Genomic DNA, 15,914 nt, shown 5'->3' on the forward strand with positions numbered 1-15,914 from the left:
CTATTAACTACAATATTCTATCTGATGAGCTTTTCCATCCATATTTGTAGGACTTCAAGTATTTAATATAAGACACATTTCTGATTTTAGACATTGAAAAACATAACGTATTGCTGCATTAGCACATCCACACAAATTTATTGGGCTGTTTAATTTTTGATACATTTAATATAAATTACTTACATTTTTTTGATGAAGAGACCTGAGGCGTCTTGAAAGCTTGCTATTATTAGCATCTTTTCAGTTAGCCAGTAAAAGGTATCAACCACTGAGAACTTCAGTTCTTTTAAACATTATTTTACATTTTTTAGAACCCTTTTGGTGCACTCCATGCATTCAATTAAATCTTTAAAGGATATGTACCAAGATTATAAACTACTCCCTATCTATTGGGTAGGGAAAAACTTATTAATTACTAAGGTCTGGCCCCAATTATCATCAGAATAGACATGTGCACATCTGCTCCGTTTACTTTCAATAGGACTGCCGGAGATAGCTGAGTGTTGCACTGGGCTGTCCTTAGCACTCCCATTAGGAATGAATGGAGCAGGGGTGTACATGCTCAACCTCTGCTTCCTTCAGATCCCTATTCTTGGGATAAGTGGGAGTCACAACAGTCGCGCCCTAGCAATCATAATAGTTATGCCATCTCCTTTGGATAGGGGGTAACATAGTGCCTTGGTATCTTTAAATGTTACTTTTACATGAATTCAAATTATATGTGTAGTTGTAGATCTAATAAGTGCCTCTCAAAATAAGCAATTCATGATGGATATATGTTTTGTTTTACAGCCTGAAGATTTTATATAATAATCCAAAAGACTGCAATGTATATAACAAAAGCAGCTTAAAGGCTTCACCTTTTTTTTATATATATATTTTTCCAACCATTTTCCAATATGTCTTACCGAATATCTAATGGATATCTCTATCTGCCTTCCCGTTATGGTCTTGGTGACGGCTATCAGCACCATGTGGATGGAGGTAGGAGGTCTCCACGCCAGAACTCTAAAGACTTAGGGAGTAATAGACATGGATTGGAATCTCCCAGGATTTATGGTTTATCTGAGCTGGAGAGGAACATTGAGGTAAAGCCTTTCTATATTAGCATATTCTAATTCATCTTTTTATGCAAATATTTTATTTAGGTGCATTTTTTCAATAAATATAGTGAAACAACAATACACTATATATAATACTATCAATAGTTTGCAGAAGGTAATAAAAATGCCTTAAAACATTTTCTCTCAATATTCTGGCATTTTTCAAATATACATAATTTTGGTAAACCTAATTGACCTAAAATGGGAAAGGTTTACTCTGATTTTATGTCAGATAGAGAGAAAAACCTGAATATGTGTCTTCATAGATATTGTTTGTAAACTTCTAGTTTCAACTGTATTGTTACAGTGACGGAAATAATTATTTGATCCCTTACTGGTTTTGTAAGTTTGCCCACTGACAAAAACATGAACAGTCAATAATTTTAAGGGTAGTTTAATTTTAACAGTGAGAGATAGAATATCCAAAATAAAATCCCGAAAATCATATTGTATAACTTATTTAATTTTATTTGCATTTTGCAAAAAGAAATAAGTAGTTGATCCCCTACCAACCATTAAGGGGTGCTTCACACACAGCGAGCTCACTGCCGAGATCGCTGCTGAGTCACGCTTTTTGTGACGCAGCAGTGACCTCATTAGCGATCTCGCTGTGTGTGACAATGAGCAGCGATCTGGCCCCTGCTGCGAGATCGCTGCTCGTTACACACAGCCCTGGTTCGTTTTCTTCAAAGGCGCTCTCCCGCTGTGACACACAGATCGCTGTGTGTGACAGCGAGAGAGCGACAAATGAAGCGAGCAGGGAGCAGGAGCCGGCGTCTGACAGCTGAGGTAAGCTTGTAACCAAGATAAACATCGGGTAACCAAGGTGGTTACCCGATATTTACCTTAGTTACCAGCCTCTGCAGCTCTCACGCTGCCTGTGCTGCCGGCTCCGGCTCTCTGCACATGTAGCTGCTGTACACATCGGGTTAATTAACCCGATGTGTACAGCAGCTAGGAGAGCAAGGAGCCAGTGCTAAGCAGTGTGCACGGCTCCCTGCTCTCTGTACATGTAGCTGCATTACACATCGGGTTAATTAACCCGATGTGTACTGTAGCTAGGAGAGCAAGGAGCCAGCGCTCAGTGTGCGCGGCTCCCTGCTCCCTGCACACACAGCTAAGCGGTGTGCGCTGGTAACTAATGTAAACATCGGGTAACCATACCCGATGTTTACCTCAGATACCAGTCTCCGCAGCTTCCAGACGGCGGCTCCGTGCAAGCGCAGCGTCGCTTGCACGTCGCTGCTGGCTGGGGGCTGTTCACTGGTCGGTGGTGAGATCTGCCTGTTTGACAGCTCACCAGCTACCATGTAGCGATGCAGCAGCGATCCTGACCAGGTCAGATCGCTGGTGGGATCGCTGCTGCATCGCTAAGTGTGAAGGAACCCTAAGAGTTCTGGTTCCCACAGACCACTTAGACGCTCCTAATCAACTTGTTACCTGCATTATAGACAGCTGTTTTAAATTGTCACCTGTATAAATGACTCCTGTCCACAGACTTAATCAGTCAGACTCTAACCTCTAAAACATGGGCAATACCAAAGTGCTTTCTAAAGATGCCAGGGACAAGATCATAGACTGCACAAGGCTGGAATGGGCTACAAAACCATAAGTAAGACACTGGGTGAGAAGGAGACAACTATTGGTGCAATAGTAAAAAAATGGAAGAAGTACAAAATGAGTGTCAATCAACATCGATCAGGGGCTCCATGCAAAATCTCATCCCATGGGATATCCAGAATCATGATAAAGGTGAGAGATCAGCCTAAAACTACACAGGGGGAACTTGTTAATGATCTCAAGGCAGCTGGGACCGCTGTCACTAAGAAAACAATTGGTAACACATTACGCTGTAATGGATTAAAATCCTGCAGTGCTTGCAAAGTCCCACTGCTGAAGAAGGCACATGTGCCGGCCCATCTGAAGATTGCCAGTGGAGACCTGGATGATTCTGAGAGTGATTGGGAGAAGGTGATGTGGTCAGATGAGACAAAAATTGAGCTCTTTGACCTTAACTCAACTCGCCATGTTTGAAGGAACAGAAATGCTGCCTATGACCCAAAGAACACCGTCCCCACTGTCAAGCATGGAGGTGGAAATATATATATTAGGGGCGTTTCTCTGTTAAGGGCACAGGACTACTTCACCGCATCAATGGGACAATGGATGGAGCCATGTACTGTAAAATCCTGATAACAACCTCCTTCCCTCTGCCAGGACATTAAAAATGGGTTGTAGCTAGGTCTTCCAGCACGACACTGACCCAAAACATACAGCCAAGGCAACAGAGGAGTGGCTCAAAAGGAAGCACATAAAGGTTATGGAGTGACCTAGCCAGTCACCAGAACTTAATCCCACAGAAAACTTATGGAGGGGGCTGAAACTCTGAGTTGCCAAGCGACAGCCTCAAAATCTTAATGACTCAGAGATGATCTGCAAAGAGGAGTGGGCCAAAATTCCTCCTGACATGTGCGCAAACCTCAGCATCAACTACAAAAAATATCTGACTGCTGTGCTTGCCAACATGAGTTTTGCCACCAGGTATTAAGTCTTGTTTGTCAGAGAGATCAAATACTTATTTCTCTCTGAAAAATGCAAATAAATGTATATAATTTTTACAATGTGATTGTCTAGAATTTATTTTGGATATCCTATCTCTCACTGTTAAAAGTAACCTACTCTTAAAGGGAACCAAACATCAGGATTTTGGTATACAGTATAAGGTAAAGCCAGTGCAGTACGGGCACTATCAGGCACCGGCTGTACATACCATTAGTGGGCAGCTCGGATGTTTAGGCTGTGAAATCCAAGTTTATGAAGTTTGAAAATTCATCCACTTTTTGATTGACATGTGCACTTCTCCAGATAGTATCTGGTCGGGTTATGCACATGATTCCCACCCCCCCGCCGCCTGTTCCTCCCTCTCTCTGGCTGTATGCAAATTTCTCTATTCAGTTCCATGGCGTCGGAGTTGGCGCCAGCGCATAGCGCTTATCTCCGGCGCCATGTTTTTGAAGCCCGCATTACCCAGTTTTGTGTCTGAGAGTGCGGCGCATGCGCCCTCGCTTCTTCAGATCTCATTGTGACAGCGGGAGCTCGCGCGGTGTCACAACTGGACTGGAGAACAGCTGATCTTACCGATTAGCTGCAGCAGACGTCTGCTACGATATCTTAAGCCAGCTTTACACGCTGCAATGTATCTTACAATGTGTCAGCGGGGTCACGTCGTAAGTGACGCACATCCGGCATCGTAAGGTACATTGCAGTGTGTAACAGCTACATGCGATTGCGATTGAACGTTAAAACGTTCATCGCACGAACGTCGTTCATTCCTCATGATTGAACGTCAGATTGTTCATCGTACCTGGGGTAGCACACATTGCAGTGTGTGACACCCCGGGAACGATGAACAGATCTTACCTGCGTCCAGCGGCTCCCGGCCGGTAATGCGGAAGGAAGGAGGTGGGCGGGATGTTTACGTCCTGCTCAGCTCCGCCCCTCCGCATCTATTGGCCGGCTGCTGCGTGACGTTGATGTGATGCCGAACTACCCTCCCACTCCAGGAAGTGGACGTTCGCCGCCCACATCGAGGTCGTATGGAAGGTAAGTACGTGTGACAGGGGTTAATCGTTTGTGCGGCACGTTCAACAAAATTGAACGTGCCACACATACGATGGGGGCGTTGCAATCGCATACGATATCGTATGCGAAATTGCAATGTGTAAAGCTGGCTTTAAATACAAAAAAATGGCCATAATATGTAGCACCTGAGGGAACAACTCAGTAGTGTCTCCCAGGAAAGAAGCCAACTCCAAAGAGCATATAACACAGAAGGAGAAAAGGAGACAAGGCAGTAATTGTGTTTGAAAAATACATTTTATTAATTAAAAACACATGGCAATTAGATATCATAAAATATATGTTATTCGGAATAGGTCTGTCAGTTTTGTGAAGAACAAGAGTGGTTAATATTGGAGCAAAACTTGCCACACAGAACCAGCCGGGTATTGTATATAATGGTTGAAATTTAATATGCCACCATATCAAAGAGCAAAAGTGTATTATCACAGGGTGGTAATCCAGAGAGGGCACTTCTGGGTATAAATGTAATTATATGCCTGAAATCAGGTTTGAAAAATAATAGAGTATCCCCATTGGACCCCACCGTGAAGTAGAACAAGGAGCTTACTTCGCCGCTGCAAAGGTCAAACAGACTATAGGGCATTTAATATCACAGCATAAATGTGCATTGTAGTTGCCCAAGTGTGGAGAAGCCGTGCAGACAGAGAGAGCTTACATGTGAAGGGGCAGAATTAAATTACAGTACCTGATGATATGTGAAAAGGCTGGTTCTGGTGGCAAGGGTAACCTCCTGACAGCTGTTTCGCAGCACGCTTTTTCAAAAGGAAGTATATATTGTCTGCTGCAGCTAATCGGTAAGATCAGCTGTTTTCCAGTCCTGTTGTGACACCGCGAACGCTCCCGCTGTCACAACGAGATCTGAAGAAGCGAGGGCGCATGCGCAGCCCTCTCAGACACAAAACTGGGTAATGCGGGCTTCAAAAACATGGCACCGGAGATATGAGCTATGTGCAGGCGCCAACTACGACACTGTGTAACTGAATAGAGAAATTTGCATACAGCCAGAGAGAGGGAGGAACAGGCGGCGGGGGGGGCGGGAATCATGTGCATAACCCGCCCAGATATTATCTGGAGAAGTGCACACGTCAATCAAAAAGTGGATGAATTTTCAAACTTCATAAACTTGGATTTCACAGCCTAAACATCCGAGCTGCCCACTAATGGTATGTACAGCCTGTGCCTGATAGTGGCCGTACTGCACTGGCTTTACCTTATATACCAAAATCCTGATGTTTGGTTCCCTTTAAAATTATAGACAGTTCATATCTTTGTCAGTGGGCAAACTTACAAAATCAGCAAGTGATCAAATTATTTCTTTCACTGTATATGTAAGAGAGCCTGATAATTCAAAATTCAGGTTCTTCTCTTATGGGAGAGTCTCTCCATGTACTCTGTGCTCTCTGTGCAGTTTTTGATGCTTTTTCAGTACAGTTTATCATGCAGTTTGTTGCCTAAATCTTCATGTCTATCCTTATTCCAGCAAAGTCTATGAAAAATCATATATGCTGTGCTCATGTTGCTTCTTATTTTTCCTTGCAGTTTTTGGTGCAGAAAAAAAGAAGCAGCATATCAATTGTTGGTCCGCTTTTTCCTGCTTTTTTTTTTTTTAGCCATTCCAGCAATTAAATTAATTAAAAAAAGTACAAAAAATGCACTAAAATAACCGACAAAAAAATGCGCCAAAAACGCATTCGTGTCTGGTGCATTTTCTGGCCACAAGGTGCATTTTTTGCAGAAAAAATGTGCAGCGTACACACATACCCTATGCTGGACATGTGCTTTGTGCATACATAGATTATTGTTGTCTAAATTTGCTTATATGCCAGCACAGCTTCTATCCAGCATCTATTTTCTCTTCATGTTCTTTCCTCCTTTTTTTCTTTAGCTTTTTTCTTTGACCTTGAGACTGTACATGCTTTATGCCCCACGCTGTGCTGTAGATTTCTGTGTACAACCCCCTCTGTGCTCCTATCTCTAAGGCCCCCTTCACACGTCCGTGAAAAACACGCACGTGTGTTACGGGCCGTTTTTCGGGTCCGTGTCCCGTTTTTGTGTCCGTTTTTATGGTCCATGTGGCACCTGTGTGAATTGCGTATGCTAGCCGTGTTTGTGTGTAGAACGTCCGTGTGTGCGTGTGGAATTAACGTGTATGTGTACGTGTAATGTCCGTGTGTAATGTCCGTGTGTGTGATGCACAATGTCGTTTATAAATGTCGGCTGACAGCAGACAGAGTTGCTTGATGAGAATGAACTCGGGTGAACTTCACCCGACTTCATCCTCATATCGCGGCTCTGCCTGTGTCGAGTACTGATTAGCGGTCACCTGTGAAGGATTCACCGGTGACCGCTAATCCCCCGAGTGACTGAAGTTTCCCCCCCTCTCTCATACTCACCGTTCCTCGATCCCCGGCGCGGCGCTGCGCGGCATTCACACTGCTGCGGCGGCTTTTACTATTTTGAAAAAGCCGGCCGCTCATTAAACAATCTCCTATTCCCTGCTTTCCCCGCCCACCGGCGCCTATGATTGGTTGCAGTGAGACACGCCCCCACACTGAGTGACAGGTGCCTCACTGCACCCAATCACAGCAGCCGGTGGGCGTGTCTATACTGTGCAATAAAATAAATAAATAAATAATTAAAAAAAAACGGCGTGCGGTCCCTGTCATGTAGAACTGTTGGAGGGTCTTCATCCCCCTCTTCTTCACCAGCCACAGGTCGTCATGGCGATTATCTGATTGGCCTGGAAGCTTAAGGTATTTATGACTTTGGGTGATGGTAGAACTAAAGCCAAAAGCTGCAGAGAAAGACAATTCTTTGTAATATTGGCAGGAAAACTCCCAAAGCGATCGTCAGAATCACGACCAATTAGTATTGGCCAGTAAAATTGTACTAGAGGCGTTGTGTTTGGTATCAATGTAACTGTAAAATCGAGATATTAAATATGACGCTAATATCTTTCACCTGTGTGACCCAGGAGCAAAGATATGAAAAACCCTAGAATTATGGAACTCTGTGAACATCAGAGCACAGCCCACCAGAGACCATAAAATGATGTCACAGGGAAAGGGGGGCTACCTAATGTATAATAGGAACAGCTTCGTTCTGGGGGTCAGTCAGTACTTAGGAGGGCATCATGAAGGGTGATGCTGGCCGATTATAACATCTTCTCTTGGAGTCCCTCCCTCCCTAAGCTTGGACGTCACTTCTATGGCACGAGTTTAGTAAGTTTCACGTTTATACCTTTTATTTTATGTAACTGTCTATGCCGTAATGTGTATTGTTCCCTTTTGTAAATTCTTGTATATTCTTTAAACACTGCCTATTTTCGGATTAAATATATAAAAATTTAAGAGTTTCTTTCCTTATGCTTTATATACGAATCCAAAACCCCGAAGGGCCTTATGCTATCTGAAACGGGTTCCCAGCTACCTGTAGAAAGTCTGGGTGGTGGCAGCGTAATTGTTATTGCATAGAATTATTGGAGTGCTATCATTAAGGGAACCGAGGTATATAAATATTCCATTAGCAGGAATCACAGATATACATTTACCCTTGCTGTGAGACCTCCAATATTTGGCATTATCAGCTCAGCAGCCTCATCTTATGCATTGTCCTGCAGTACCAAAAGTGGCCTGCAGACAAGGGGGGGCGCTAGAGAGTAGTCGTGTGTAACAAATCAGTGAACAGCTGCGGATTTCTGAGGGACTTCCCCGGCTGTTCGTGACAAATTGGTGGCAAGCGGTGGGATATATAAAGCATTAGTGATCTGGTTTGAGCAATCATCCCTGTCACTAAAAACTTGCAAAAGTTTTGAGGATTGAACTCAGTGTTTAAATATACCTGGAACAATACTGTACGTGTAGCAGTTACCCCCTCCCCTTCTCTCTTGTTTTCTATCCTATCTTTTATTTGGCAATGATGGATGATGTGTCAGAAGCCTGGTACAATCAGCAGAAGAAGGAGGTTCTTGCTGCACTCTGCAGATCCAAGTTGATTGATGGCCATGGAAAAACGAGGCAGGACCTCATTAAAGAACTTTTACAATGGGACGCAGAGCATGTCCGTTCCCCCAGTGCTGAAGAAGGGGAGGCAAGCCAAGCCCAGGACGGGGCTGCTGCAGAATCCCCACCATCAACTGCGAGCCAGAGCAGTGACCGGGGAAACATGGACTCCTACCTGCAAATGGCCCTACAACAGTTCTCTACAGATGACCGGCAGGGACGGCTGAACCTCATTCAGCAATATCGAGAGGCTGAGAGAGCCGAGCGAGAGGCTGAGCGAGCCGAGCGAGAGCGCCAAGCCCAGAGAGACCATGAATTGAATATCCTCAAAGCCCGGCAGCAGACATCTTCCTCACTAAACGGTGAGTCCAATAATGCCAGCAGCTTTAAGCCCCGACCGGAGCACTTTCCTGTGATGGAAAAGGACGGGAATTTGGACACCTTTCTGAGGGGATTTGAAAAGACTTGCTTGCAGTACCAGTTGCCCTCAGCACAATGGGCACGATACTTAACCCCAGGGCTGCGAGGCAAGGCCCTGGACGCGTTTGCCAGTCTCCCTCAAGAGCAGAGTGGAGACTATGGGGCCATAAAGCAGGCCCTAGTACGGAAGTATCAGCTGACTCCAGAGGTGTACCGAAAAAAATTCCGGACCCTCCAGCTCGGACCTCATGACAGCTACAGCGATTTGGAGGGTGGGCTCCAGCGCACCTTTGACCAGTGGATCCAAGGACTGTCCGTTACAACCTTTGAGGAGTTAAAGGACCTCATGGTGAAGGACCAACTCCTACATGTCTGTCCTGTGGAGGTTCGACAGTTTGTTATGGACCAAGAGCCCAAGGAGGCCTCAAAAGCAGCCCAGATTGCCGACGCCTATGTGGCCAACCGTGCATCGGAGGTGCGGAAGCCGTCCACCACTAGCTGGAAAGGGGGTAAGATGACAACTACAACCACCCCTGCCCCTACCAGCCGACCTCCCGTAGGTCCTGTTTCATCCACCAGTGCCCGGCCCACCTCTGACACTCGCAGGTGTTTTTCCTGCAACCAGCCTGGACACCTCAGCTCTGGTTGCCCAGAGAGGCAGAAGAGGAACCCCACATCCAAGGCCCAAGGGCCTACTGGAACTGTCCTTTTGGCAAGGAAGGCGGGTGGTAGGGTCTGCGAAAACCTACACCCCGTCACCGTAGGCGGAACCCCCACTGTGGGGCTCAAGGACACTGGGGCCGACAGAACACTGGTCCGCCCTGAGCTGGTACCCCCTGAAAACTTTATCCCGGGAAAACTCCTGACTGTCGCCTTGGCGGGGGGTGTCCACCAATCCTTCCCAATGGCCCTTATTCCCCTCGACTGGGGTGCTGGGAGAGGGTGGAGGGAAGTGGGGGTGGATGAACATCTACCAACCAATGTTTTATTGGGGACTGATCTGGGGCGATTAGTTGCACAATTTCTCCCTGATGATCCTCCCGAATCCAAAAAGTCAGGTGATACAAATGTTGTTGATCAGTCATGTGATGCAAATGTTGTTAAATCATGTGATGCAAATGTTGTTGATAAGTCATGCGACCCGAATGCGGATACCCAGAACGTAATTACAAATGTTGTGCATGGTAATAAAGTGGAGATTTGTACAGGGGAACTCAGCCATGCCACGCGGCAGGGTGACGTGGCTGAGGACAACCCCAAGGTAGCAAGTGTCTGTGCTGACAGAGATGGAGGCAGACATGAGAACCACGAGGACAGTGGTCAAATGCAGCTGAGCAGTGTCACAGCGGACAGTAACACAGCCAGTAGTACCTGTCAGGCTGATGGGGAAGAGTGGTTATTCCCCGGGGAGACAGCCTTCATCGGTGCTGTCACCCGCAGTCAGAGTGCCCAGAACGCAAATGAAACCTTGCCTTCTGACACCTCTTCACCCAGAGGGATAACGGAACTGGTTACGGACCCAGAGCAGGTCCCAGAGGGTCCCGGTGAGGTTGGAACCTTAACGTCACTTTTGGCTGCCTCTAGCCAAGAGTTTCAGGTGGCTCTACGAACTGATGCCAGTCTAGAGACGTTAAGGGACATCGCAGAGAAGCCCTCTTCCGAGACCGATAAGGAGAGGGTATTCTGGGACCAGGGAAAGTTGTACCGGGAGACAATTCCCTGTAACCCCGAACAAGAGTGGCTGAAGGAAAAACAGCTGGTGGTGCCTCACCGCTTTAGGAGTGAGTTGCTGCGGATTGCCCATGAGATCCCACTCGCCGGACACTTGGGGGTTAGCAAAACCAAGGCCCGGCTGTCTCACCACTTCTATTGGCCCAAAATGGGGACAGATGTTGCCAACTACTGCCGCTCCTGTATCACATGTCAAAGAGTGGGAAAGTCAGGGCCTGCTCCCAAAGCTCCCCTGATCTCTTTGCCGGTGATAGAAGAGCCTTTCCAGAGGGTCGCTGTGGACATTGTCGGGCCTCTGGCCGTCCCCAGCATCTCTGGAAAACGGTTTGTCCTTACTGTGGTAGACTATGCTACCCGGTATCCGGAGGCAGTGGCTCTGTCCTCAGTTAGAGCCGATAAGGTGGCAGATGCCCTCTTGACCATATTCTCCCGAGTAGGATTTCCCAGGGAGATGCTTACCGACCAGGGGACTCAGTTCATGTCTCGTCTAATGGAGGCTCTCTGTAAGAAAATGCAGGTGCGGCATCTGATATCAAGCGCTTATCACCCACAGACCAATGGTTTGTGTGAGCGATTTAATGGTACCCTTAAGCAGATGCTTAAGATGCTGGTTGAGTCACATGGACGCGACTGGGAGCGGTATCTCTCACACCTGCTGTTTGCCTACAGAGAGGTACCACAGGCCTCAACGGGATTTTCCCCCTTCGAGCTCCTGTATGGCAGACGAGTCCGGGGGCCTCTTGGTCTGGTAAGGGAATCCTGGGAAGAGGAACTGAATTCCCCAGAAGTGTCCGTTGTGGAGTATGTCATTCGGCTCCGTGACAAAATGCAGTCAATGACGCAGATGGTGCATGAGAATATGGCGCAAGCCCAGGCCAGCCAGAAGCGATGGTACGACCAACACACTCGAGAGCGGGTGTACGAAGTGGGTCAGAAGGTGTGGGTCCTAGTCCCAATGACCCAGAACAAGCTTCAGGCGGCCTGGGAGGGTCCATACCTGGTGCATCAGCGCCTCAATGACGTAAACTATGTGGTCACCATCGACCATGCCAGGAAGAGGCAAAAGGTCTTCCATGTCAACATGATGAAAGCTCATCATGACAGGGAAGCCTTTGCTCTTCCTGTGTGTAGTCTTCCCGAGGAAGGCGAAAGTGAAGTCTTGGTGGACTTGCTCGCCTCGGCCCGGGATGGAGGGTCTATCGAGGAGGCGGCATTCAACCCACAGCTATCCTTGGACCAAAAGTCCCAGCTGCGGGAGGTATTCCGGCCCTACCTGATGACCTTCACGAATGTCCCAGGGAAGACATCCCTAGCCACCCACCAGGTGGACACAGGGAGTCATTCCCCAGTTCGTCAACCCCCATACCGTGTCTCCCTAGAGGTACAAAAGGACATAAAAAGGGAGATCGATGAAATGCTAGTCCTGGGAGTGATCCAGAGGTCCAAAAGTGCATGGGCCTCGCCTGTAGTCTTGGTTCCAAAAAAGGACCGGACAACCCGGTTTTGTGTGGACTACAGGAGGCTGAATGCAATCACAGCACCCGATGCGTACCCAATGCCACGCATCGATGAGTTACTGGATTGCTTAGCCGGGGCCCGGTACCTGACTATCATGGACCTGAGTCGAGGGTACTGGCAGATTCCTATGTCCAAGGAAGCACAGGAAAGGTCCGCCTTCATCACCCCATTCGGGCTGTATGAATCCCTCGTCATGCCCTTTGGCATGAGAAATGCTCCTGCCACTTTCCAGCGATTGGTCGACCAGCTGCTCGAGGGACTAGGAGGGTTTGCAGTAGCTTACCTGGATGACATTGCCATCTTTAGTCCCACTTGGGAGGAACACCTGGGGCACCTGGAGCAGGTGCTCAGGCGGATCCAAAGCGCTGGTCTGACTATAAAGCCAGGGAAGTGTCAGATCGGCATGACGGAGGTACAGTACCTTGGACACAGAGTGGGTGGCGGGACCCTGAAACCAGAGCCAGGGAAGGTTGATGCCATCACCTCCTGGCCTACCCCCAAGTCAAAGAAGCAGGTGATGTCCTTCTTGGGTACGGCAGGGTACTATAGGAAGTTCGTTCCTAACTATAGTGCTCTTGCTAAGCCGTTGACGGACCTCACCAAAAAGAAGCTACCGCAAGTAGTCACCTGGACAGATGACTGTGAACGGTCTTTCAGGGCACTAAAAGCTGCCCTCGCCAGTTCCCCAATCCTACAAGCCCCAGACTTCCCCCGACGGTTCATAGTTCAGACAGATACCAGTGCGTTTGGCCTTGGTGCAGTACTCAGCCAGGTAAATGGGAAGGGAGAAGAGCATCCGGTGATGTTTCTCAGCCTCAAGCTCTTATCCCGGGAAGTGGCCTACGCCACTGTGGAGAAGGAGTGCCTCTCTATAGTGTGGGCCCTGCGGAAACTACAGCCCTACCTATATGGACGCAACTTCACCATAGTGACAGACCACAACCCTCTCAGCTGGCTACATCGGGTGGCCGGCGACAATGGTAAGCTACTGCGGTGGAGCTTGGCACTACAGCAGTATGACTTTACCATTCAACACAGGAAGGGTGTTGAGCATGGCAACGCTGATGGGCTGTCCCGGCAGGGGGATGCCAGCGAGGTAGGCTTAGGAGACGATTGGCAAATCAATCTCCCATGCTACCTCAAAAAGGGGGAGGTGTCATGTAGAACTGTTGGAGGGTCTTCATCCCCCTCTTCTTCACCAGCCACAGGTCGTCATGGCGATTATCTGATTGGCCTGGAAGCTTAAGGTATTTATGACTTTGGGTGATGGTAGAACTAAAGCCAAAAGCTGCAGAGAAAGACAATTCTTTGTAATATTGGCGGGAAAACTCCTAAAGCAGGTTTTGAAGTGCAACTTTAATGCTAGAAAGATGAAAAACACATTGCCAGAATCCCTGCGTCGTGCGGAACCCAGCGCACTGTCTCACCCGACGGGGAGATCGTCAGAATCACGACCAATTAGTATTGGCCAGTAAAATTGTACTAGAGGCGTTGTGTTTGGTATCAATGTAACTGTAAAATCGAGATATTAAATATGACGCTAATATCTTTCACCTGTGTGACCCAGGAGCAAAGATATGAAAAACCCTAGAATTATGGAACTCTGTGAACATCAGAGCACAGCCCACCAGAGACCATAAAATGATGTCACAGGGAAAGGGGGGCTACCTAATGTATAATAGGAACAGCTTCGTTCTGGGGGTCAGTCAGTACTTAGGAGGGCATCATGAAGGGTGATGCTGGCCGATTATAACATCTTCTTCTCTTGGAGTCCCTCCCTCCCTAAGCTTGGACGTCACTTCTATGGCACGAGTTTAGTAAGTTTCACGTTTATACCTTTTATTTTATGTAACTGTCTATGCCGTAATGTGTATTGTTCCCTTTTGTAAATTCTTGTATATTCTTTAAACACTGCCTATTTTCGGATTAAATATATAAAAATTTAAGAGTTTCTTTCCTTATGCTTTATATACGAATCCAAAACCCCGAAGGGCCTTATGCTATCTGAAACGGGTTCCCAGCTACCTGTAGAAAGTCTGGGTGGTGGCAGCGTAATTGTTATTGCATAGAATTATTGGAGTGCTATCATTAAGGGAACCGAGGTATATAAATATTCCATTAGCAGGAATCACAGATATACATTTACCCTTGCTGTGAGACCTCCAATATTTGGCATTATCAGCTCAGCAGCCTCATCTTATGCATTGTCCTGCAGTACCAAAAGTGGCCTGCAGACAAGGGGGGGCGCTAGAGAGTAGTCGTGTGTAACAAATCAGTGAACAGCTGCGGATTTCTGAGGGACTTCCCCGGCTGTTCGTGACAGTCCCCCCCAATTTTAATGCCAGCCAGGTAAAGCCATACGGCTGAAGGCTGGTATTCTCAGGATGGGGAGCTCCACGTTATGGGGAGCCCCCCACCCTAACAATATCAGTCAGCAGCCGCCCAGAATTGCCGCATACATTATATGCGACAGTTCTGGGACTGTACCCAGCTCTTCCCGATTTGCCCTGGTGCTTTGGCAAATCGGGGTGATAAGGAGTTAATGGCAGCCCATAGCTGCCACTAAATCCTAGATTAATCATGTCAGGCGTCTCCACGAGATGCCCTCCATGATTAATCTGTAAATTACATTAAATAAACACACACACACCAGAAAAAATCCTTTATTAGAAATAAAAAACACACACATATACCCTGGTTCAACAATTTAATCAGCCCGAAAAAGCCCTTCATGTCCGGCGTCATCCAGGATGGTCCAGCGTCGCATCCAGCTCTGCTGCAAGGAGGTGACAGGAGCTGCAGAAGACACCGCCGCTCCGGTCACCTCCACGCGGCAAATGAAGACAGCCGCGCGATCAGCTGAGCTGTCACTGAGGTTACCCGCTGTTACTGGATCCAGTGACAGCGGGTAACCTCAGTGACAGCTCAGCTGATCGCGCTTCTCACCTCAGTTGCTGCGTGGAGGTGACCGGAGCGGCTGTGTCTTCTGCAGCTCCTGTCACCTCCATGCAGCAGAGCTGGATGCGACGCTGGACCATCCTGGATGACGCCGGACATGGAGGGCTTTTTCGGGCTGATTAAATTGTTGAACCAGGGTATGTATATGTGTGTGTTTTTTATTTCTAATAAAGGATTTTTCGTGTGTGTGTGTGTTTATTTACTGTAATTTACAGATTAATCATGAAAGGAATCTCGAGGAGACGCCTGACATGATTAATCTAGGATTTAGTGGCAGCTATGGGCTGCCATTAACGCCTTATCACCCCGATTTGCCAAAGCACCAGGGCAAATCGGGAAGAGCCGGGTACAGCCCCAGAACTGTCGCATATAATGTATGCGGCAATTCTGGGCGGCTGCTGACTGATATTGTTAGGGTGGGGGGCTCCCCATAACGTGGAGCTCCCCATCCTGAGAATACCAGCCTTCAGGCGTATGGCTTTATCTCGCTGGCATTAAAATTGGGGGGGACCGCACGCCTTTTTTTTAAATTATTTATTTA

General features: G+C 47.4%; 1 protein-coding gene across 1 annotated transcript in view; it reads left to right on the plus strand.

The window, feature by feature from the left end:
• Positions 1-15,914, plus strand: part of LOC142302502 (uncharacterized) — a 79,804-nt gene that overhangs the window by 13,914 nt on the left and 49,976 nt on the right. Inside the window, exon 2 of the mRNA XM_075343582.1 lies at positions 793-1,088. Coding sequence (XP_075199697.1) covers positions 900-1,088 — 189 coding nt within the window. The 5' untranslated portion in view covers positions 793-899. The remainder of the gene's footprint in view (positions 1-792; positions 1,089-15,914) is intronic.

The sequence above is a fragment of the Anomaloglossus baeobatrachus genome, chromosome 4 (genome assembly GCF_048569485.1).
Source record: "Anomaloglossus baeobatrachus isolate aAnoBae1 chromosome 4, aAnoBae1.hap1, whole genome shotgun sequence".
NCBI classification, from domain to species: Eukaryota; Metazoa; Chordata; class Amphibia; order Anura; family Aromobatidae; genus Anomaloglossus; species Anomaloglossus baeobatrachus.